The sequence below is a fragment of the Pristiophorus japonicus genome, chromosome 5 (assembly GCF_044704955.1).
Source record: "Pristiophorus japonicus isolate sPriJap1 chromosome 5, sPriJap1.hap1, whole genome shotgun sequence".
Classification (NCBI taxonomy): Eukaryota; Metazoa; Chordata; class Chondrichthyes; family Pristiophoridae; genus Pristiophorus; species Pristiophorus japonicus.
In genome coordinates, this window is record NC_091981.1 from 212,515,571 (window position 1) to 212,541,599 (window position 26,029).

The following is a 26,029-nucleotide window of genomic DNA, read 5'->3' on the forward strand; positions in this document are numbered from 1 at the left end:
GGTCGGAGGTACCAAGTTGTCCCAGAGGAATGTATACTTACAGTATGGGGCCTAGATGTGCAGTCCAGCATATGGGTACACACATCCCAGGAACGTAAGCTCAACCTGGGATCATGTGGGCCTGGACCACCAATGAACATGGAATATTCTCATTGATAGTAATGGGAACTCCGTTTGTATGAGCTCCCATTACTATCAATGAGAATACCCCCAAAAACACCAGAAACACAGCACAATAAATAAAAAAACACCTCACATATTTAAAATTAATTGAAATTGAATTTAATTAAATGATTTAGAATTTTTTTTTTAATTTTTAAAAAAATGTTTTAATAGAGTTAAAAATAAACTTATTTTAATGGTTTTTAATATAAAAATTAGTGATAAAATTTAATTTTTCTATGTTTTAAAAGTCTTATGTAAGAGGTGTAAGAGTTTGAAGGATATTCGCTGGGCAAGAGTTGGGCAAATAGCCCAAATCTCCGCCCGCGAAGGCCCTTTTCCCGGGGATGCGTGCAATCACAAATGCTGGTTCCCGGTGCATGCGCATTGTGCGCCGAGAACCGGAATTTGCATGGCCTCTTCGGCTGCGTGTGCACATCGTACGCACCTGGAGAGTCTGCAATTTATGGGCCCTGGTTTTTCATATTTTTTTATTTTTGAGAGGATAAAGTTGTGGCAATATTTGTATAAAGATGGGCAGATAGGCACCTAAGGATCAATATGTATTGCAGTGCCTGTGTTTAAAGTTGGTGTCGCAGCATATAATGAAGTATTGAAATTGTTTTGATTCAGTCCTGAATCTTAGGCCAGGAATTTCCTCAGAGTTGCTCCCACTCCACTGCCATAACTCTGCCAGAAGTGCAGTGGAAATGCCAATAGCTTTCCTCCACACCATCGGCAAAGTTACGACAGCGGAGCGGGAATAGCTCCGAGGAAATTCCCGGCCGTAATGTTTTAGGGTATTTGTTTTGTGAAACTTTTAACCAAAATTAAAAACTTACTGGGCAGCAAAAAAACTACTATGTTTGTAGAAAATTAATTTGGTCCGATGAAAGAAAATGTTTAGATGGCATTCAGAATAGAAACTGATCTGTTTGTGGTTTTACTGCAAAAAGGAGATCTGGAATTTCAGACCAGAATTTAATTATTGCTAGCGTGGGTGTAACAATTAGAGTTGATCTGAAAGCACGTGTTGCCCAGGTGAGTCACAAATGTCCATGAGGGGAGGAGATAAGAAAAAGCTTTCATGAGCATAACAGCTTACTGGTATTGTTATTCTTTACATAAAATTGCCATTTTATTTTAACCTTCTACCTCAGGAGGTTACAATATTAGATTGACTGTGTAGTTTGCTATTATATATGTTTAAAGCTTTTCTATCTTTTCCCTCAGAATTTAATTTCAAGTCCAGAAATTGATTTTCCAAATGTCTAGAGGTGAACTGATTATATTTTAACCACTAAAGAATAGGTTAATTACTCAGGCATTGCATTTTATTTCCATCTCCATAATGTTTGAGTTGAAGAATAATCTTTCCTGACATCTGTGAATGAGTGAAGATGTGCACTGAATGCTGGAAGGTACAGGTTTTGATGGTCACAAGGTTAACTAATGGTTGTGCATATGTGATCAGTAGCAAAACTATTACCATTCAAAAACGCATCAAAAGTAGCAGCCTTGTCCATAGGTGTCGATCTATGATTTCCATGTGCAAAATCTGCCCTTTTCGTTGCTGCTCCAGTCACGGTTTGTTCGTGGGGTTGGTGCTGCAATCTGTCAGCCTGACACTTTGCTTGAGTGCTGGGCTGATTACGTGGCACCACTGCTCCCCGGTGGTCCAGGTAGCTGCCTTCTTCTTTGACAGAGTATGCAGCTTGGGCCCTTCCCTTAAATTGAGGGAAGCGCCTCTCGGATGCAGCAGTGCGAGTGCTGAGGCGTCCACCCCGTTAACGCTCGACTTCCTTCCGGGGACGGTGACCCGAATTTAATGAGAGGGGCTGGACTTTCGCACATGGTGCAAAGTTCCCCGCCTCCTGGACGTTACCGCCCCCAAACGGGACGATAATGAATTTCTAGGCCAAAGTCTCCATCTTAGACTTCATTTTCATTTGACTGAGTGATGAAGCCCGAAAGAACAAATGGTAAACTGAGAACTACATGTACAGTATGGTTATTTTGTTATCATCACTATAGTCAATGTTGTTATTTAGAAACATAGAAACATAGAAAATAGGTGCAGGAGTAGACCATTCGGCCCTTCGAGCCTGCACCACCATTCAATGAGTTCATGGCTGAACATGCAACTTCAGTACCCCATTCCTGCTTTCTCGCCATACCCCTTGATCCCCCTAGTAGTAAGGACTTCATCTAACTTATTTTTGAATATATTTAGTGAATTGGCCTCAACAACTTTCTGGGGTAGAGAATTCCACAGGTTCACCACTCTCTGGGTGAAGAAGTTTCTCCTCATCTCGGTCCTAAATGGCTTATCTTTAGACTGTGACTCCTGGTTCTGGACTTCCCCAACATTGGGAACATTCTTCCTGCATCTAACCTGTCTAAACCCGTCAGAATTTTTTACGTTTCTATGAGATCCTCTCTCATTCTTCTGAACTCCAGTGAATACAAGCCCAGTTGATCCAGTCTTTCTTGATATGTCAGTCCTGCCATCCCGGGAATCAGTCTGGTGAACCTTCGCTGCACTCCCTCAATAGCAAGAATGTCCTTCCTCAAGTTAGGAGACCAAAACTGTACACAATACTCCAGGTTTGGCCTCACCAAGGCCCTGTACAACTGTAGTAACACCTCCCTGCCCCTGTACTCAAATCCCTTCGCTATGAAGGCCAACATGCCATGTGCTTTCTTAACCGCCTGCTGTACCTGCATGCCAACCTTCAATGACTGATGTACCATGATACCCAGGTCTCGTTGCACCTCCCCTTTTCCTAATCTGTCACCATTCAGATAATAGTCTGTCTCTCTGTTTTTACCACCAAAGTGGATAACCTCACATTTATCCACATTATACTTCATCTGCCATGCATTTGCCCACTCACCTAACCTATCCAAGTCACTCTGCAGCCTCATAGCATCCTCCTCGCAGCTCACACTGCCACCCAACTTAGTGTCATCCGCAAACTTGGAGATACTACATTTAATCCTCTCGTCTAAATCATTAATGTACAATGTAAATAGCTGGGGCCCCAGCACAGAACCTTGCGGTACCCCACTAGTCACTGCCTGCCATTCTGAAAAGTACCCATTTACTCCTACTCTTTGCTTCCTGTCTGCCAACCAGTTCTCAATCCATGTCAGCACACTACCCTCAATCCCATGTGCTTTAACTTTGCACATTAATCTCTTGTGTGGGACCTTGTCGAAAGCCTTCTGAAAGTCCAAATATACCACATCAACTGGTTCTCCCTTGTCCACTCTACTGGAAACATCCTCAAAAAATTCCAGAAGATTTGTCAAGCATGATTTCCCTTTCACAAATCCATGCTGACTTGGACCTATCATGTCACCTCTTTCCAAATGCGTTGCTATGACATCCTTAATAATTGATTCCATCATTTTACCCACTACTGATGTCAGGCTGACCGGTCTATAATTCCCTGTTTTCTCTCTCCCTCCTTTTTTTAAAAGTGGAGTTACATTGGCTACCCTCCATTCCATAGGAACTAATCCAGAGTCTATGGAATGTTGGAAAGTGACTGTCAATGCATCCGCTATTTCTAAGGCCACCTCCTTAAGTGCTCTGGGATGCAGACCATCAGGCCCTGGTGATTTATCGGCCTTCAATCCCATCAATTTCCCCAACACAATTTCCTGACTAATAAGGATTTCCCTCAGTTCCTCCTTCTTACTAGACCCTCTGACCCCTTTTATATCCGGAAGATTGTTTGTGTCCTCCTTAGTGAATACCGAACCAAAATACTTGTTCAATTGGTCTGCCATTTATTTGTTCCCTGTTATGACTTCCCCTGATTCTGACTGCAGGGGACCTACGTTTGTCTTTACTAACCTTTTTCTCTTTACATATCTATAGAAGCTTTTGCAGTCCATTTTAATGTTCCCTGCAAGCTTCCTCTCGTACTCTATTTTCCCTGCCCTAATCAAACCCTTTGTCCTCCTCTGCGGAGTTCTAAATTTCTCCCAGTCCCTGGGTTCACTGCTATTTCTGGCCAATTTGTATACCACTTCCTTGGCTTTAATACTATCCCTGATTTCCCTTGATAGCCACGGTTGAGCTACCTTCCCTTTTTTATTTTTACGCCAGACAGGAAGATTTGGACATTGTAATCTCTTTATTGAGATTCCTGCAGATTCAAGCAACTTTGAACCTTTAATGCAATGCATATGTGGGACTAATTGAAAAGATTGTTATATCAGGGTGCTCACTAGAATAGGGTTTGGTGATTTACTGCATCAGAAAAATGAATTGAATTTGAATTGAATATTATTTTATTCTGTTACAAAAAAACTATACACTGAACAGTGCCCCATGTTATTTGTGCTCTTCTCAAAGTACGTTGTTTATATCTTGTTAACCAGTCGAAAAAGATCCTCAGTTCCGGGTAATGACTGTGTGAAGTTTTTCACAATTGCAATTTCCTTTCTGAACTCATCCAGTGAGGGGATAACTGTTTCTCTGCCTTCCACATCCTCATCACCAGACGTTTCCTCATCCTCTCCCTGACTCAATGGCTCGGAATTTGTGGTCAGCAGCGAAGCGAAGGTGTCCGCCATTGACCCGAAGTACGCTCCGCACAAAGATCTCGCAATCCCTGTTTCGAAAACTTTAGATTTTCTGACGTTCAATTCAAATCAACAAAGTATAGTGGGGATCCCTTTGTGCGAATTGCCGTGACATCAACAGGCTGTCTAAGCAGCCAATCAAAACGCAGAATTCTCAGATTGCAAACAAGGACATGAGTAACCTCTTAAAATTCTAACTTTTAAAAAATGTTAGAGAGAACAAAACAAAGATTGGGGCTCTCACATGGGGAAAAGGCAAACCTGAAATAAAGATGGACAAACTTTAAAAGAAAATTTAAAAAATGTTTTGATAGGTTCATAAAAATTTACATTTTTATTAAAATGGATAAATTTCACACTGCACAAAATAAAATTTAGTTTTCCAAGCCATTAACATTTGTTTAGTAGTAATAACAGTGTTAAAACCCCAGTTACGCCTAATCCCTTTAGGTTTACTTTTTAGTGGGGAATTTAACAGTTTAATTACTGCGGAAGAGCTGACGGTTTCGTCAGTTTCCCTGATTTGGCTGATTACACAGATTGCCGGCTCTGTGTATGTGTGTGTGTGTGTGGGGGGGGGGTCGGGGGTGGGGGTGCACAGCACAGCCTGTGGAGGAGCAGTGAATGACAGACCACTACTTCAGGATTTCTGGATGTGCCAAATCCTGAAGTTGCGGTCAGTTTCAAAGTCGGAATGCCGGTGAACACTGCCAGTTCAACATCATCCCAACCACAAGTTCCGGGCCAATGTCACATGTTCAATAATGTCCTATTCACTAATAGTTTCTCGTGTAGGGGCTTGCCAATTTTCCTTTATGGTAAAAATTCATCAATGATTTGAAATTTTGTTTTCAGAGACGAAGAAGATCTCTTTCTCGTCGCCTTCACGCACATTGCCTGGCTGTCGTTATCTCCCGACAACCGTAGGCTCATTGCAGTTTGTGTGTAGATTGCGGGCCATTTTTTTTTATCAGGCATATGTCATGTGGGATTCACACTACAATTGATTATCTTTCAATTAGCCTCAGCTTGAATTCCACCATTGTATCTGAGTGGGTCCATGTCGATCCTGCATTGCAGTAGGGCAAATTGCCATTGAAAGAATTGGGTCTTGCCGTTGGGATCCTTAAAACCAAATGTTCGTTATAAGCATGGTCCATTATAGTGAAGTTAGACTGCATGGTATTTGTAAGTCACATAATATAATATGTATTCAGGGCTCATAAACTGGATAAAATGTTAACATTCTGTCATAAACTATTTTGGTTTATTGTCTAAACTCTCAAGCTTTCTTTCAAATAAATTTTAGGCTGCTGCCGCCCCAACTCTCCTTCCTGACCTGCCACTTCTGCCTCACAACCGCCCCCTTACCCTGGATGACTCACCTAATTGCTAGCCTGGTGGCTTCTGGGAAGCCCAGTCTCTGCAGACCCAGAGCCACCGAGCTGCCTCTGGAAACTCGTTTCGGACAGGTAGCTAGTCAGTGGAATGTGAATGAGGTCCAGCTATTAAAATGGACCTGGTGTCCCGCCAGCTTTAATTTCCCCTAATGGCACACTGATATTAAGAATACATTGTGAAATTATTACTGCGTGGTAAATTATACCTTTCAAAAATGTAAATACTGTCCTTTTGCATCAAGTGTTTGATTTTGAGAACAAGCAGGAAACCTATTTCGAAACCATTTTGATCCCAGGTTCTACAGTGTCTGATGCAGGATTCTATCATGTTTGGAGATTATTATTTTCTGAACTAATTCTGTCAATAAGAAGCATTGCCAACTGATTAAGCATATTTGAAACTTGGATGCACATTACTTATAATTTACTGACCACAATGACAGGAATTTCATGAGTAGTGGCATTGAATTTCTGATATGCCCCACTGGTGAGCAGATTGATGATTTCACCAGCAGCAGCATAAATGACAGAGTAATTGGTGGCTATTTTAAAATTGTTGAAATTCACCTGGGAAATGTATAATGAGTTATGTAAGATTCTCTTCACTATAATATATCATTCTATTCTCACTTGGCCAAATTAACACAACTATGTGGGCAGCTAACATGTAGAAATAACATTGATTATTTGAGAGAGACTTGGACCAATTATGTAGATGGGCTGAGATTTGACAGCTGAATTTTAATATAAATTAATGCTGAGTAATACACATAGGAACAGATAGAGATTAATGTGTATATTAGGACTGTTTTTTTTTATTTTGTTATAGGCCTTGTGGGATTGGATAAAACTCAAACCAAAGGGAATATCAAATGTCACAAGGAAGGTACCACTAGAGGTTTATGGAGAGATGGCCCTCTCAAACTGTGTCTTAAACAAAATAAATTTCCAAAAATGATTGCACTGGTAAAAACAGTGGGAATCAAAATAGAAATGCAATGGCCGTAATTTTACTTACCACGGCGGGACCGGTGCAGGCGATGTCTGAGGCAGGTCATGGCTCCACTGCTGGCTCCATTCCACTGTGCAAATGAGTCGCTATTGGTTGGGTTTGTTAAGCCCAGCCAGTGCGGTACCCAGCCCAATTAGAGGAGGCAGGTCTGGTGAAATCATTCATTCAGCCGGTTTCCCTAAAAGGGACCATGCTACGTTTGTCTTGACATTTGTGCTGTCAGTGTTCGACAGCATTGAACATAAGAACGTAAGAACATAAGAAATAGGAACAGGAGTAGGCCAGACGGCCCCTCAAGCCTGCTCTGCCATTCAATAAGATCATGGCTGATCTGATCATGGACTCAGCTCCATTTCCCTGCCCGCTCCCCATAACCCCTTATCCCCTTATCGTTTAAGAAACTGTCTATTTCTGACTTAAAGTTATTCAATGTCCCAGCTTCCACAGCTCTCTGAGGCAGCAAATTCCACAGATTTACAACCCTCTGAGAGAAGAAATTTCTCCTCATCTCAGTTTTAAATGGGCGGCCCCTTATTCTAAGATCATTCCCTCTAGTTCTAGTCTCCCCCAATCAGTGGAAACATCCTCTCTGCATCCACCTTGTCAAGCCCCCTCATAATCTTATATGTTTTGATAAGATCACCTCTCATTCTTCTGAATTCCAATGAGTAGCGGCCCAACCTACTCAACCTTTCCTCATAAGTCAACCCCCTCATCCCTGGAATCAACCTAGTGAACCTTCTCTGAACTGCCTCCAAAGCAAGTATATCCTTTCAATAAATATGGAAACCACAACTGCACGCAGTATTCCAGGTGTGGCCTCACCAATACCCTGTACAGCTGTAGCAAGACTTCCCTGCTTTTATACTCCATGCCTTTTGCAATAAAGGCCAAGATTCCATTGGCCTTCCTGATCACTTGCTGTACCTGGATACTATCCTTTTGTGTTTCATGCACAAGTACCCCCAGGTCCCACTGTACTGCAGCACTTTACAATCTTTCTCCATTTAAATAATAACTTGCCCTTTGATTTTTTTTTGCCAACGTACATGACCTCACACTTTCCAACATTATACTCCATCTCCCAAATTTTTGCCCACTCACCTAGCCTGTCTATGTCCTTTTGCAGATTTTCTGTGACCTCCTCACATATTGTTTTTTCTCCCATCTTTGTATCATCAGCAAACTTGGCTATGTTACACTCAGTCTCTTCTTCCAAGTTGTTAATATAGATTGTAAATAGTTGGGGTCCCAGTAATGATCCCTGCATCATCCCACTAGTTACTGATTGCCAACCAGAGAATGACCCATTTATCCCAACTCTCTGTTTTCTGTTAGTTAGCCAATCCTCTATCCATGTAAATATATGTGAACTTTTATCTTGTGCAGTAACCTTTTATGTGGCACCTTGTCAAATGCCTTCTGCAAGTCCAAATACACCACATCCACTGGTTCCCCTTTATCCACTCCGTTTGTTACATCCTCGAAGAATTCCAGCAAATTTGTCAAACATGACTTCCCCTTCATAAATCCATGCTGACTCTGCCTGACAGAATTTTGCTTTTCCAAATGTCCCGCTACTGCTTCTTTAATAATGGACTCCAACATTTTCCCAACCACAGATGTTAGGTTTAAAGGGAAATTTACAAACATTAAACACTTCAGTTTTACAAATAAAGAGCCATCATCAATAATAAATGATAAATACATAAATAAATCAACCAATAAATCAATCAAAAAAATTAATAAAAAATAAAAAAAATTTAAAAATCAATAAATAAAACATTTTCTACTTACCGACTGCAGCACCGGGAGTCCTCCAACAGCGTGCTGGGACAGCCCCCCCAGTGTGTCTCTGTCAGTGTCTCTATCTCTCTGTCTGTCTGTGTGTGTGTCTCTCAGTCTCTGTCAGTGTCTGTGTTTCTGACAGTGAGGGGAAGGGGGTGGGGGAGGGGGAGGAAGGTAGAGGGGGGTCAGGGGTGGAAGGAGGGGGAGAGGGGAGGGGGAGAGGAGGAGGAGAGGGGAGGGGGAGGAGGTGGAGGAGAAGTGGGGGAGGGATGAGGAGAAGGGGGAGGGAGGAGAAGGGGGGAGGAGAGAGGAGGGAGGGAGGGAAGGAGAGAGGAGGGAGGGAGGGGAGGAGGGAGGGAGGGAGGGGAGAGAGGGAGGGAGGGGAAGGGAAGGGAGAGAAGGAAGGAGAGGAGCGGGGAGGGAGGGAGTGAAGGAGGCTGAATGGCCGGGCCCGAGACTTCGGGCAGGATTTACAGGTAGATGGCGTCGGGTCGCGGAGGTCGGGGGGGCGGAGATCGGGGGGGAGAGTCACGGAGGTTGGTGGGGGGGGCGGTGGGAGAGTCGCAGAGGTCGGGGAGGGTGGGAGAGTCGCGGAGGTCGGGGGAGGGGGAGAGTCACGGAGGTCGGGGGGCGGGGGGGAGAGAGTCGCGGAGGCCGGGGGGGGGGGAAGTCGCGGAGGTCGGGTGAGGGGGAGAGTCGCGGAGGTCGGCGGGGGGGTGGGAGAGTTGTGGAGGCCGGTGGGGGGGAGGAGAGAGTCGCGGAAGTCGGGGGGGGATAGTCGCGGAAGTCGGGGAGAGGGGGGGAGAGAGTCTCGGGGGCGGGGGGGAGAGAGTCGCGGAGGTCTGGGGGGGAAGAGAGTCGCGGAGGTCGGCGGGGTGGAGGAGAGAGTCGTGGAGGCTGGTGGGGGGTGGGGGGGAGCGGATTTCGTGTCGCCAGGAGGGGGGGAGAGGGAGCAGGCGGGGGAGGGAGCGGAGGTCGGGTCGCCGGGGGTGGGGGGAGCGGGGGTCGGGTCAGGTGGGAGGTGAGCCTTATGCACACAGCCCCAGTGAGGCCATTCGGCCAGGGCGAGGGGCTGTGTGCTTCGGGCCCCTCCCACAGTTTTGGGCGCCTGGAGCTACTGCACATGCGCGTCCAACTGTAGCGCGCATGTGCAGAGGTCCCGGCACTGTTTTCAGCGCAGGGACCTGGCTCCGCCCCCCACAGCTCATGCTGCGCTGCGCCCAGCTCCAAAGGACCTGCAGGGAGCCGGAGAATAGGTGAGTTTTTTTTAGGCGCACTTTGTGGCGCGAAAAACGGGCGTCCAGGTCTGGCGCGGCCCGAAACTTGGGCCCATAGTCTTCCCTTTCTTAATCATTTTTTTAGTCATTCTTTGCTGGCTTTTAAAAGCTTCCCAGTCTTCTGCCCTCCCATTAATTTTGGCCAATTTGCATGCCCTTGTTTTAATTGGATACCGTCCTTTATTTCTTTAGTTAGCCACGATGGCTATCTTTTCTCTTACACCCTTTTCTCTTCACTGGAATATATTTTTCTTGAGAATTATGAAATATCTCCTTAAATGTACACCATTGTTCATCAACTGTCCTATACTTTAATCTATTTTCCCACTCCACTTTAGCAAAATCTGCCCTCATACCTTCATAGTCTCCTTTATTTAAGCTTAGTTAGAGATCCAACTTTCTCACCCTCCATCTGAATTTGAAATTCAATCATGCTACGATCACTCATTCCAAGGGGATCCTTTACTAGGAGATTGTTTATTAATCCTCTCTCATTACACAGGACCAGATCTAAGATAGCCTGCCCCCCCTTGTTGGTTCTGTACATACTGCTCAAGGAAACCATCCCTTATGCACTTTATGAACTCTTCCTCAAGGCTACCCTGACCAATTTAATTTATCCAATCAATATGGAGTTAAAATCACCCATGATTATTACTGTTCTCTTTTTACAAGCCCCCACTATTTCCTGGCTTATGCTCCGACCAATAGAGTTGCTACTGTTAGGGGCCTATAGACTGCGCCCACCAGTGACTTCTTCGCCTTATTATTCCTTATCTCCACCCAAACTGTTTCAACATCCTTATCATTTGAGCCAATATATCGTTTCTCACTATTGCAGTGATTCCATCCTTTATCAATAGAGCTACCCCACCTCCTTTTCCTTTCTGTCTGTCCTTCCGGATTGTCAAATACTCCTGAATATTTAATTTCCAGTCCTGGTCACCTTGCGACCATGTCTCTGTAATGGCATCAGATCATACTCATTTGTCTCAATTTGTGCCATCAACTCATCTATTTTGTTACAAATGCTACGTGCATTTAGACAAAGTGCCTTTAAGTTTGTTTTTTTACCCCTTTTTCCTGGTTGTTTCCTCTCTCCTTCAAACTCACTTTTTTTATTTTTGCTTTCTAATTTCAGCTTTACTCCCCTCCCTACTGAATCTATTTTCAGGTTTCCATCCCCGTGCCGCTAGTTTAAACCCTCCCCAACAGCACTAGCAAACCCCCCCCCCACGAGGATATTGGTTCCGGCTCTGTTGAGGTGCAACCCGTCTGGTTTGTACAGGTCCCACCTCCCCCAGAAGTGATCCCAAAGCCTCAGGAAACTAAAGCCCTCCCGCTTGCACCATCTCTCCAGCCACTTATTCATCTGTTCTATCCTCCTATTTCTGTACTCACTAGCTCGTGTAACTGGGAATAATCCAGAGATTACTATCTTTGAGGTCCTGCTTTTTAATCTTTCTCCAAGTTCCCTCAACTCTACCTGCAGGACCTTAGCCCTCTTCCTACCTATGTCATTGGTACCGATGTGGACCACGCTCTCTGGCTGTTCACCCTCTCCCCCCAGAATGCCCTGCAGCTGCTCAGTGACATCCTTGAACCTGGCACCAGGGAAGCAACACACCATCCTGGAGTCACATCTGCAGCCGCAGAAACGCCTGTCTGCACCCCTGACTAGTGAATCCCCTACCACTGTAGCTCTTCCATTCTTTTTCCTCCCCCCCCCTCTGCAGCTGAGCCATCCTTGGTGCAGTGGACTTGGTTCTGGCTACACTCCCTCGAGCCACCATCGCCCTCACCGATACTCAGAACAGAGTACCGGTTGGAGAGCGAGATGGACTCAGGGGATTCCTATTCTACCTCCCTAGTCCTCCTCTTCTGTCCAGGGGTCCCCCAAACCCTATCTGCCTGCACACTCTTAATCTGCGGGGTGACCGCCTCTAGAAACATGCTATCCACATAGCTCTCAGTCTCGTGGATGCACCGCAGTGACCTCAGCTGCCACTCAAGCTCCAAAACACAGAGCTCGAGTTGGTGCAGGTGCGCGAAGCGTCCAGGATTTCCCACATGCCACAGGATGTGCAATTCAGGGGACTGAGCTGCCCTGCCATCCCTCTAGTTACACTCACAACTTTCAAGTAGAACTAAACTCTAAACCTTAGCAAAACACACCCATCCGCTACTCAGCAAACAGCCAATTTAATTAACTGGCTCTCCTTAGATAATAAAGATCACTTATATTTACTGGCAGATCCTACTTACAACAATGCCAAAGGTTTCCTACAGAAAAGAAAAATACTCACCAATCCACCAGCCAATCACTTACTCACTTGGCTGTGACGTCACACTTAGTTTTCAATTTTTTAAAAACTTTTTGTCCCTGCAGCAGCTGGCTCCTCCCAATCTGCCGCGTCCTTTTTTTTGGGCCTCGATGCTCCCACTCCTGGTTGAGCTCCTCCCGATCTGCAATGCCCTTTTAGTGCTGCAAGCAATGACAATCATTGCACAAAAGTACAGGGTGGCATCCAGGCTCGCCCATGACTCCCATAATATGCTTATGGAGGGAGTCACAGTACTTAGGGAGGTCCTCTTCCCTTCCTATAGGTGGAAGACACCTCCCCAGGAGATCCACACAGCCTGGTTGCACATTTCAGAGGAGGGAACAAGCAGGGATGTGGTCAGCAGGACCCGGGTGCAGTGCCACAAATGTTTCAATGATCTCAGTAGATCACAAAACATTGGTACAAAGCCACACTCAACCTCATCCTGCTGTGCCTCTCATCACATCCCCATCACTCTGCTTTCCCTAGCCTACTCCTGCACATCCTTACTCACACCAACTTACCTTGCACCTCCACCCATCTCTCTCTATCTATATTATCATATCCCCATTTCACTAGCTATCCCTCACACTCCCCCTCATCCCCGTGCAATCATACCAACTAACATCACACAAAGGTAGGCACTTGGGTGTTTTATGCAATGTTCATGTAAAGTCTCTGTTAATGTGCTGTCAAACATTGAAAACTTTATTTTCAACACTTTGCATTCTTGGACAGATTTGCATGCACCATTGCAAATGGTTTAGTGAGTTGCAGCGAATGGTGAGACATAACGGTACCCCCCATATTGGTGATGAGTGTGAAAGGAATGGCTTGGCATTATAGAGATACTTTATGGTGTTGGTGTGGGGTAGTGCCAACCTGGTGCATCATGTGTTAGCCAGGGTGTACAGCATCAAGTGAAGTAAATCTGCCCATGGTGAGGCCATCCCTGGCATCCCAGGCAGCAATGTGGTTGGGTGCTGATGCCCATTGTCCTGTGCAGCATCAGGTGATTGCAGAGAAGGTTGGTGGCGTTGTTGGTGCTGCTGGTGCGCCTGGTGTTGGGGCTGATTGTGGTGTGATTCTGAGAACCAAGTGAGAGAGTATAAAGGGCACCTATGTTAATGGAATAGTTGGCAGGAAGTAGAAATGACAGAATCATTTTTCAATGGTGAGAGAGTTCTTCCAATGAGGTGAAAGTGGTTGGGGAATGCAAAGAGGAAAGCCTGCAGAATGTGTGCTGGAAATGGAGTGCGAAAAAGCTTCTGCCTGATGAAAGTGACTATCCGTCAGGTGGAAGCTTTTACTGTACATTTGAAACTGCCAAGTAATCAGCTGGAGCAATGACCACTGTACTCATGCCTCATCTTGACAGCCGTGGTCTTGCACACAGCAGGGATCCTGTAGTCATGAAATTAAATACAAAAGATAAGTGAAAAAAGGTTGTTAAGCATCTGGCAACTAGATGCTAATCATTTTAATTAGGTGCCCGACCCGCTGTCAATTACTTCAACTTTAACACCTGACCCACCACTGATCCCGTATGCTGAGCACGGGCAAAATTCTGGCCTATGTGATGCCCAGCAGTCACTGAAGCCGTCCATGAGCCTTAGACAAGGTATGTTGATACTCAAGCATCACCTGGCTGCATGGGTCCTATTTCAAGGATACCCTCAAAGCCTCCCTGATAAAGTGCAACATCCCCTAGGAGTCCCTGACCCAAGACCGCCCTAAGTGGAGGAAGTGCATCCGAGAGGGCGCTGAGCACCTCGGGTCTCAATGCCGAGAGCATGCAGAAATCAAGCGCAAATAGCGGAAAGAGCGTGCGGCAAACCAGTCCCACCCACCCCTTCCCTCAACGACTATCTGTCCCACCTGTGACAGAGTCTGTGACTCTCGTATTGGACTGTTCAGCTACCAAAGAACTCACTTCAGGAGTGGAAGCAAGTCTTCCTCGATTCCGAGGGACTGCCTATGATGATGATTTCAAATTAAGCCAACAGGAATTGTGAGATTGGGCTAGGCCATTCCTCTGTGATTTATCTTGTGCCTTCCTCAGTGCAGAGATTAAAATGTAAGGTGAAGATGGTCCACCCAAATTAGCTTTACAAATCCAGGGATCTTGTTTTGAATAGACAAGTAGGATTGTAGGGTCTAATCCCACTGGGATACATACAAGTACTTCCCTTAAAGAGGTGGCATCACAAATACTTTTTCGGAGGGGTTGCCTTGCCCAAATTGATTTACTAACAACAAAATAACTAGAAAATTAAATTAAAGGGGTCAAATTAGGTGAAATTAAAGCAAAAATTGAAAGCGGTAGACACTAGTCACTGAAGGCATTCTGTGAACCAATCGACATGGTGGCTGGAATTTTACTCTGGTGGCGGATCGGGAGCGGGTGGACTAGAAAGCGGTCGGGAAACCCGTTCTCCTGTTGAATGTACTTTAAAAAATGTTCATGCTGTAATTAATAGTAGGGCCTGGTTAGCATTTGAAAGCGCTGTTTCCAGCCTGCAGCCAGCCATATGGAGAGGCTGGCTGACTGTCAGGCAAGTAGGCATGCAGCACTAGGCCACAGAGAGGAGGGAGTGATTGGGGGCCAGAGGATTGAGACTGGAGAAGAATTGTGGGCAGTAGTCAAACGCCGGAGGATCGGGGTCAGAGGATCATCGGGGGGCCGGATGGAGAGGTTGGAAGGCCAGGAAGGTGATCGGGACTGGAGGGGGAAGTTGGAGGTCTCGGGGTGGAGGTTGGGGAGAGGTCAGAGGCCTTGGGTGGGGGGCATTGAGGTCGGAAGCCTAAAGGGGGGAGGTCAGGGGGAGATTGAAAGGATGTCCGATTGTGGGGAGGTGGGGTGAGGCAGGGACGCTGAATCCAACAGTTGTGTAAATGAACTTAGCTCCTGGATCTAGCAGTCCTCGCCTCCCTTTAGCTGGCGGAATCCTGGAGGCCAGGGAAAGCCGACCAACCAGAGTTAAATTTGAAGTGGTGGATCGCCAAGAGGCACACCAGCCTTATTACAATATTTAACTGGGCGACCTGCCTCCTGGGAGTGGGTTGGCTGTTGTCGTCCCACTCTGCCGTCCCAACTCCATTAATACCAGAAGTGGGCGGGTTGGAGGCGAGTTGGGATTGGGATTCAGTTGATTAATTCTTTATTCTCCTACCCGACCCCAACCCACCTGTTTTTGGGGGTTAAAATTTCCCCCGGTATGTTAGTTAAGGGTCATACGGGCACAAACTGGAGCTCAAAGTAACATGGTAGGACCCGAATTTAGATAGATCAATGGGACTGTGAGATTGTTGAAAGAGACGTGTCTTAAATAGGCCAGTTTAATTGTAGGCCCAGGAAAGCTTAACCCCCTCCGTGCACAATCAAATGTCTCACTTTAAAGAGGCGACACCACTAAAATTTGAGGGATCCACCCAAGGTAATTTTAAACAAAAAAAAAAAAAAAATTAAATCAATTAGGTTAAATCAAATGAAATCAAAACAAAAATTCTGCACAGCGCTCACCAGTCATGAAGGCATCCATCGATCGAGGAGATACCTCATGTTCATGTTCCGGTGTGAATCAGAGCTTGAAATAACATGATATAGACTGCAATCGAAAAGGATGTTGGAGCGATCAATGATCATATCTGAAAACAGTCAGTCAGTGAGAAACAGTTAGAAAAGGTTCAGAGAAAAGTGAGCAGAATGATTCCAGGCTTTAGGGAACTATTTTGTTATGAAAAGCTCGAAGAACTAAATTTATTATACTGGAGACAAGAACACTAAGGAAAAGCATAATACAGGTCTTCAAAAATAATGAAAGGTAAAGATAAGATTGAATTAAGCCAATATATAAGTTTGGACAGTCAGCATAGGACTAAAGGACACATTTGTTTTACAGTATAATGAATATGTGGTGCAAGTTCCAGAAAAGGTAGTTGATTTTATGTTAATTGACATATTGAAAAGGGAGCTAGATCAATATCTGTTGAAAAGAGGGACCAAGGTCTATAGAGATAGTAATATTGCTGTTTGATTGTTCTTCAGGAGAAAGAGGAAAGAATCATGTTCTTTACAATATAAATTAACAGATGGTGCAGGGGAGTCTACAATGGAATAAGTCTACAAAAGCAAAATACTGCGGATGCTGGAAATCTGAAATAAAAGCAGAAAATGCTGGAAATTATCATCATCATAGGTAGTCCCTCGGAGTCAAGGATGACTTGCTTCCACACTATAAATGAGTTCTCAGGTGACTGAAGAGTCCAATGCGGGACCTACAGTCTCTGTCACAGTGGGTAGACGGTGGTTGAAGGGACGGGTGGGTGGGGTGACTGGGTTGCTGTGCGCTCCTTCCACTGTCGACGCTTGACTTTAGCTTCCTCTCGGCGAAGAGACTTGAGGTGCTCAGCGCCTTCCCGGATGCTTTGCCTCCACTTTGGTAGGTCTTGGGCCAGGGATTCCCAGGTGTCAATGGGAATGTTACATTTTTTCAAGGAGGCTTTGAGGGTGTCCTTGAAGCATTTCCTCTGCCCACTTGGGGCTCGCTTGCTGTGACGAAGCTCCGAGTAGAGCGCTTGTTTTGGGAGACTCGTGTCAGGCATGTGGGTGATGTGGCCCGTCCAGCAGGAGCTGATCGAACGTGGTCAATGCTTCGATGCTGCGGATATTGGCCTGAGCGAAGACACTGACGTCGGTGTGCCTATCTTGCCAATGGATTTGCAGGAACTTGCAGAGGCAGCGTTGGTGGTACTTCTCCAGTATTTTGAGGTGCCTGCTGTATATAGTCCATGTTTCTGAGCCATATAGGAGGGCGGGTATCACCACTGCTCTGTAGACCATGAGCTTGGTGCCGGGTCTTCAAACATTCTCTTCCTTAGGTGACCGAAGGCTGCACTGGCACACTGGAGGCGGTGTTGGACCTCATCATCGATATCTGCCCTTGTTGACAGTAGGCTCCCAAGGTATGGAAAATGGTCCACATTGTCCAAGGCCTTGTCGTGGATTTTGATAACTGGGGGGCAGTGCTGTGTGGCAGGGACAGATTGGTAGAGGACCTTTGTCTTATGGATGTTTAGTGTAAGGCCATGCTCTCGTACGCCTCGGTGAATGTGTTGACGATGGCTTGGAGTTTGGCCTCAGAGTGTGCACAGATGCAGGCGTCGTCGGCATACTGTAGTTCGATGACAGAGGATGGGACGACCTTGGATCTGGCCTGGAGGTGGCGCAGGTTGAACAGATTCTCGTTTGTCCTGTAATTTAGCTCCACTCCAGCGGGGAGCTTGCTGAGGGTGAAATGGAGTATTGCAGAAAGGAAGATCGAGAAGAGTGTTGGTGAGATGACACAGCCCTGCTTGACCCCGGTCCAAATGTGGAATGGGTCTCTGGTGGATCTGTTGGTCAGTATCACGGCTTGAATGTCATCATGGAGCAGGTAAGGAATGGTGACAAACATTTGAGGGCAGCCAAATCTGAGGAGGACGCTCCATAATCCCTCATGGTTGACAGTGTCGAATGCTTTTGTGAGGCTGGAAATAAGGCTGGAAATAATAAGCAGGTCAAGCAGCATCTGTGGAGAGAGAAACAGAGTTAATATTTCAGGTTGATCGAATTAATCACAATTGCGAGCTTCTGATAATTGCGTCTGTTTGCAGGCCTTCGATAAGGCTCTTAAAATTAAGCTTTATTTAAGGCACAAGAACACCTTTTAAAAGCTTTAGATATTAAAACATATTGAAGAAACTGACCCAATGAAACTAGGAATTGGTTCTGTATAGTTTGTTAAAGTCATTTTTAGTTATTTAAAATCAGGTTACTCACAGTTGATGGACTAGATCCTCATATTAAATATGCTTACTTTTTGTGATATTCCAATTTTCAGCTGTATTAATAAAACTACACCAGGTTATCACTCTTAAATATCTGAACAAATGCTTTTTAATACAAGAAAATAAATTACATTCTAAAATGCCCAATTGCGCTAGTTCATGGACGATTTACATTTGTGATTATGCAAATTAGTTTGAGTGAAAACTTGAACCATAAAGTCAATTCGGAAAACAATTGCGATTTTGAGCCCGGATTGCCTATTAGGCCCAAAGCGGAAACTTTATCCCTTCAATTTGTGCAACTGCTGCTTAGAACCACAGGGAACTATTTCATAATAATCTCAGAATTATTTCTCAATCCATTCTATACTAAACGGGGTAAATGTTTGACTTTGGCGGCTACGCGATAATCGAACGGATCGCCTGCCCATTGTAGAACCCCCTCAATTTTTCATTCCATTTATTTCAACAGAATGAATGCCAGATTGGTCCTATAATGGGCAAATGCTCCGCTCCACCAGATTATTGCCCACGTGGTGAAGACAAAAATTGACCCTAATTCTGTTGAAGAGCACAATGAAATCATTAAAAAAGAGAACATTTCAACATGTACTTATGGCCTACAATGTAAATAGAGTCTGATACAGAGACAGTAGAATAGTAAATTTATTTTTCCACATGAGTGATAATTTATGAGTGACAATTATAAGTGCATTTTAAGCCCTGATCAAGTGTGAGGAAATAACTTAATATCCTACTGCCTGATGTAGCATATCTTTTATATGCAATACACGATGCCTGGAGTGAAATTGGGTTTAGAAAGGTCAGTCAAATTTAAATTGAATTATTAAGTATTTAAAAAAATGTAATTGCATTCTTGTTTAAAAGGATATGATTAAAATATTATACCTGAATCTGACACAAAAATACTTACTGAAGCTGTCTTTTAAAAATACAGTCAAGCACATCACCATAAAATGAAATCGGAGGCTCCATTTTTGCAGTTGAACAGTTCAGCCATAAAAGCTTAAAAACCTTTATATTGGAGCAAGTCATAGCTAATATTACAACTAAAAGCGAGTGAAATGAACCAATTTAAAAATATATACATTTTCTTGGTATCGGCACACCGAAGACTTTGAAATTATGCCATGGGGAGACTAACATATAAATACTTAACATGTTCATTTGATGTCCCCCTAACTGCTATTTAGCAGAGGCTGTAGTTTTTAACTGAAAATGTTGGTACAATTCAAATTGCTTTATCACCTTTATACCAAATATCTGTGTGAACATAAAGCCATTAAAGCACATAATGCCACAGACATCACCTTTGGCCAGCACACAGTAAATTTGATATAATTAGTGAAGATAAAAACCAAAAGTGAATAATTACAACCAATTACAACCAAACCAAGCAGATCCATTTGCTTCATAGATCACATAACCTCTAAATACCCTTTATTTGCAAATGCAGTATGTTTTAAAGGGGAAAATCTATTTGAGTCTGAAGTGGTTGAAATTGGTCTAAACTCAGAATAAATTTAAATTGGTATGGATTTGGACTGGTTTATATTTCCTACCCAGCAGACAGACTGGTAGTTTGTGTTCATGAAATATAACCATTCCTGTAAATGAGTGTTTGTTGGAGAGGAAATTAAGGCTTCAGAACAATGAGATTCTTTAAAGATGACAGTAGACAGCTGGAGGCAAATTTGCAGCAGGTTGCCATTAATAAGCCTTACATGGCTGGTTTGCTATGTGGATGTTACCATCAATTGTGGTCATTTATAGATGGAGAAGAATTGTTGGGAACAAAGAAAAACAGCAGTAAATGTCTTTTGAGAAACTGGCTGTAAGAAAATTACTTTTTCAAAACATGGTCATTGAACAATTTCTTCAGCTTCCTTTTTTATGTGAGAACTAAACGCGCTGTCACTGCCATGATTTATGAAGCTGATTGTTATTTTTTTTAATTTAGGAACAATTATAATGTCTGAGGACCTGAGAGATGCCCTTGATAACATGTATGATGCCCGGATTCCAAAGCTCTGGTTCAAAATTTCCTGGGAATCTGCTACTCTCGGGTTCTGGTTTACAGAGCTGCTCGAAAGAAATCAGCAATTCCACACCTGGATTTCTGACGGACGACCAAACCAGTTCTGGATGACAGGGTTCTTTAATCCTCAGGTTAGTGTCACTAGCACTGAAATAGTTAAAACCACACCACAGAATTGTTATTAACGATGGCTAAATCGCACCATCGCCGTGTTTTTATTGTTTTGCGAACACAGGAGATGTTAATTTATTTTATAATTACTATTACAAAGCTACAATGAATTAGTAAAATGCTTTAGCAGGGTTTTCTGGAAGTAATTGAAAACCCTATTTAAAAGCAAAACTAATTTCCTGTTCTGAAAATGCCATTTTAATTTGACATTTTCCAATATTGACAAAATGAAAATCACTTTTGATAGTTTAATTTTTAAGTACTAAAAATACCTATTGTATGCATCTATTTTGATGGTTTACAGAGAGCAGCTGTGCTGTCTCAATTTTTTTCCAAGTATTTCATTTCCTTGTTCTTCCTCTGTGAATTCTTCTTAATCTGTTGTATAGGTGGGGTTTCTAGCTATCTTTCTCATAGTTACCAAAGCTCAACTTGCCCTACCACCATCAACCATCAGCTTGATCGAAGGCCTGTTAAATTGCATTCACTGACCCCTATCCTAATTAAGCCTGGTTTGCACATAAACTATTCTCTACAGGCACACCAGCAGAAGGCTTGCCACTGGTCTGGTTTTGAGACTGGATTGTCGGGCTTTATGTTTGCTTTACAGAAATGTTTAAATATTAATTGAACACCAACAGTATGTTTTTAAAATAGATTTTTTCCCCCACTTACATTGTCTCATTATGATTCAGAGGTGTTAGTTGCTAATGTTAATAAGGGTTTCAATGAATATCCTCAGCAAAACAAACACCAGAACACAAATCATGGCTCCTATTCTGCCTCTTATCAGATTTTGTACTTGGTAACAGATAACTTCCTCAATAAACAATGTGAATAGGGGCTGATGCATGTTCTGTGAGATAGTTACCTGCTGCTTCTAACTAGGAATACTTCAGGAGCTAAAAGTCCTGTCTTTAATAATATTAACAAAAAACTCAACATGAGTTTTAAGCAGAGAACACTGCTTTATACTTGTGCTAATGTTTTTCACTTAAAGGAAAGACAGTAATTTCACCCTGCAGGTATTAGGAACATAGGAGCAGAGGAACAGGAGTAGGTCATTCACCCCCTCAAGCCTGTTCTGCCATTCAATGAGATCACGGCTGATTTGTATCCTAACTCCATTTACCTGCATTTGCTCCATATCCCTTAATACTCTTGGCTGCAAAAATCTATCAATCTCAGGTTAAAAATGATTGAGTTAGCATCTACTGCTTTTTCTGGGAGAAAGTTCCAGACTTCGACCATCTTGTGCTTGAAGAAATGTTTCCTAACTGTGCTCCTGGCTCTGATTTTAAAGGGATGTCCCCTTGTCCTAAACTGCCCCATCAATTCCTTTCAAAATCCCCAAAATCTCAATTAAATCACCCCTTAACCTTCTATATTCTCGGGAATAAAAGCATAGTTAAGCAATCGCTTCACATAAATTGGAGCCCTGGTAACATTCTGGTGAATCTGTGCTGCACTCCTTCCAAGGCCACTACATCCTTTCTAATGTGTGATGCCCAGAACTGTACACAGTGCTGCAGATGTGGTTTACCCAGGACTTTGTATAGCCGTAGTAAAACCTCTTCCCTTTTATATTCTAGATCTCGTAATATAATGGTTAACATTCCATTAGACTTTTTGATTTTTTTTTGTTGTACCTGACCACTCGAGTTTAGTGATCTTTATACATGGACCCGTAAATCTCTTTGGACATCCACTGTTCCTAGCTTTCCACTGTTTAGAAAATACTCGGATCTATCCTTTTGTTGGTCCAAAATGGATGTCTTCAGACATACCTGCATTGAAATCCATCTGCCACGGTTTTGTCCATTCATTTAATCCATCATTGTCCAGTTGTAACTTTTATGCTCCCATCTACACTACTTACTATGCCACCAATTTTGGATATATGGCTCTCTATTGTGTTATCTAAGTCATTAATAAATGGACGCACTTATTTGTACTGCCAAAATGGCCACCATACTCCGCCTTTTGTCTATGATTGGTCCCCTTGGAGGATAAACCACACCCTGAAGTTTCATTGGAATGTGTAACTGGAACCACCCACCCCTCACTGACTTTGCAAATTGTAACTCAATCCACTTTGTCTTCCTGAAGCGACAGAGGACAGAGTTCCCCAGAAGACTGCAAGGGCCAGCCAAAGTACCTTACCCCAGTCCAAGTGCATGCCTTCCACAGCCGAAGTGCCTTACCCCAGTGCAAGTGCATCCTTCCCCCAGCCAAAGTGCCTTACCCCAGCGCAAGTGCATCCTTCCCCCAGCCAAAGTGCTTTACCCCAGTGCAAGTGCATTCCTCCCCCAGCCAAAGTCCCTCCTTACACCAGCGCAAGTGCATGACCTTACTCTCCCCACCACCATAGATGGAGCATTGTGTACGGATTGTTAACAGGTTTATTGGCTATGAAGTGAATAGTGACAGTGTCATGACTTCTGGATTTCGTCCACTCCAATGATGTCCCTTGTAGGGGGTTAGAAGAATGTGATCCATCTTCCCTGAGTTCCCTCTCTCCCCCCCCAGTCTCTCTCCTCTCCCCCAGCCTCTCTCTTTCCCAGCCTCTCTCTTTCTCCCCCTTCTCTCTCTCTCTCTCTGCCCCAGCCTCTCTCTCTCTCCCTCTATCCCAGTCTGTCTCTCCCTCCCCCAGCCTCTCTCTCTCCGCCCCCCCTCCAGTCTCTCTCTTTCTCTCTCCCCCAGCCTCTCTCTCTCCCAATCTCTCTCTCTCTCCCCCCTAGTCTCTCTCTCTCCCCCCTGTCTCTCTCTCCCTTTCCCCCTCCCAGTCCCTCTTTCTCTTCCAACCCCTTCTTGGCCCCCCATCACTTCTCTCGGCCCCCTGCTCAGATCAGGTTGGCAGTTTCGGACCTCAGGTCCTGTTTCTCAGCACCACGTGGAGAGAATGATTCGGGGTTTGGGGGGTGGGGGGGGGCGGAGCTTGATGGATGCCACATGGGGGCGGAGCTTGACAGACACAACATGGGAGGGCGGAGCTTGACAGATGCATGCACAAAAAAAGTGCAGTACAAATAGTTACATCGTTAATAATTATAGTGAATAGTTGAGGCCCCAGCACACATCCTTGTGGGACACCGCTAATCACTTTCTTCCAATTCAAGTACGTACCCATTATCCCTACTCTCTGACTTCTACCAATCTCCTAACTAGGAGCCAGGTTGTCTAGGGAAGAGAGCAAGGTGCTAGGAGATGTGTGGAGGCCCCAACCTGTGAGAGACCATCAGCGGCAGGTTGGGGCCATAAAAGGAGCGGCATGCAGCCCAGGAGCAGCGTGGAGGTATGTCCCTACAAGGTACAGCGCGAGCTGGTGCAGGAGGGTGACGGCCGCAAAGAGTGACGTCAGTAAGGTCCAGGTCGGTGCTTGGAGCATGGGCAGATACAGCAGGAGCGGCGAGATCAGGACGAAGGAGCAGCAAGAGACTAGAGGGACGTGATCGGGGTCCAGGGAGGCGTGAGTTTGGGGGCAGGGGCCCAGGGGCAGCACCGGCCAGCCCACACGGCGATATGTGTGTGCATTAGGTCTGTGCAGCAGAGCTGGTCTTCAGTCATCTTGGTTAATCCTTGCCACTGGACTAAGACCTAGCTCTGTCAAGCCCGTGTGGTGGCTAGTGTGCAACGGCCACCACACGTTAAAAAAATCCACGCACAGGCATCTTCCACCCTTCAGGATGTAGTTCGGGTCCTTCATTGAAACACCTGTGAACTCATCCTTTTTTGGCGTGGTAGCAAGTTATCCTCATTTCAAGGGACCGCCTATGATGATAACTAGGTCGATAATTTGATTACACTGCACTAGGAAATGATCCTGGGGAATTGAATTTTGGCAAACTGAGGAAAACAGGAATGGAAAATTTAAAAATAAAAAACTAAACTCTTTAAGCCAAGAACACACTTACTCTCATTTTTTTGAAAATACTAATTTGTATCCTTTGTAGAATCAGTTGTGTTTTTAGTTTATTTATATTGCAGAATTGTAGGCTCTCGGTGCGGGGGATTCAACCCATTGCATTGTGAAATAGATTGTTCAGCCTTGACTCAACTTAAAAGCAACTGTGAATAGAAGCTAATGTTTCAGCTGCAGTTTGTGACTATTTTCTGATGGCTAGATCACCCCCAATAGTTGAAGAAGGTACACGTGATGCAGTGAATGGAAAAACTGCAATGCTGGTTTCAACGGGCATGATGATGGTCACTGTTTGTTCCGCCACCAGAATGGCTCTGCCTGCTCCCAGAGGCAACACTGTCGCATTAATTATTATACTGGCCTACCACCAAAGTCAGAGCTGCTGTCGACAGCCATGCTCTAAAATAAATGGAACACCAGACGAATGCATTAAACTGTGATTGATGCACGTTATGCTTTCTGCCACCAAGATAATCATTGAGGCAACCCATTCACACTAGCCAGAAAAAGATTTATCTGCTTCTTTCACATTTGTATGCCTGTTTTGCTGGGAATCATACTATGTTACAGCATAGAAGCAGGCTGTTTGACTCATCAAGTCTGTGCTAGATCCCACTCTTCTGCTTGGCCATCATAACCAACCTTTAATATTCCTCTTTTTCAAATAACAATCATTTTTTTTTAATCCACTATGCTTCAACCATGTTTTGTAGCAGAACTTACACATTCTGAACATTTTCTGTCTGAAGAATTTTTTTCTAATCTTTCCTTGAATTGTTTTTTGTGATTAACTTAAATTTGTGCCCTCTTGTACTCTTGTTACAGTCTCAGTGACCAATGGAAAGCACATAAGACTATTTGCTTTATCATAATCTTTATAATCTTATCTACCTCCATCAGGTCACCCCCCCTCGCCTCCTGCCACCCACCCACCCCACGCCCCACTATCCATCTCAGCTCCAGAGAAAAAAGATGTAACTTTTCTCATGCTTCTTCATAACTGCAATTCCTTCTCTCTGGTAATACCTAAAAGAATCAGTAGTGCACCTCTTCCATTGTTTTCATCCTCTCTATAATGGAGTGCCCTAAACTGTACAATACTTCAGCTACAGCCTAATTAAGATCTTGTATAAATTTGACATTTCCTATGAGCAGAAATTTTCACTCTCTTTCTGTCATGTATTCAACCAGCATTGTAACCCATGTATAATCTGACCTAAGTTGTACACTGTGAGAACACTGACCACTAGGTGGTGAACTTGTGGGAGACACTCCTAACCTAGACCTTCAGATATAAAAGAGGAAGCTCCACCCAGTTGCTTCACTTCAGTGCTATGAAATAAAGGACAGGTCACAGACTGACCTTCTCTCAAGCATGGGCCTCGTGTGCATTTATACTGTATAGTAAGGACATATCAATGGCGACAAGAAACTGGGATTTAAACCACGCAAGCATGGCCACTAGCAGAACAGACGAGAGGTACTG

General features: G+C 44.2%; 1 protein-coding gene across 3 annotated transcripts in view; it reads left to right on the plus strand.

Annotated features, from left to right (window-relative positions):
- Positions 1-26,029, plus strand: part of dnah5l (dynein, axonemal, heavy chain 5 like) — a 618,296-nt gene that overhangs the window by 571,568 nt on the left and 20,699 nt on the right. For 2 of the 3 annotated variants that reach the window (XM_070881289.1, XM_070881290.1), the window contains one exon: positions 20,373-20,581. In XM_070881289.1, coding sequence (XP_070737390.1) covers positions 20,373-20,581 — 209 coding nt within the window. Of the gene's footprint in view, positions 1-16,610; positions 16,787-20,372; positions 20,582-26,029 lie in introns of those variants that run through there. The other variant, XM_070881291.1, reaches the window with a different exon arrangement.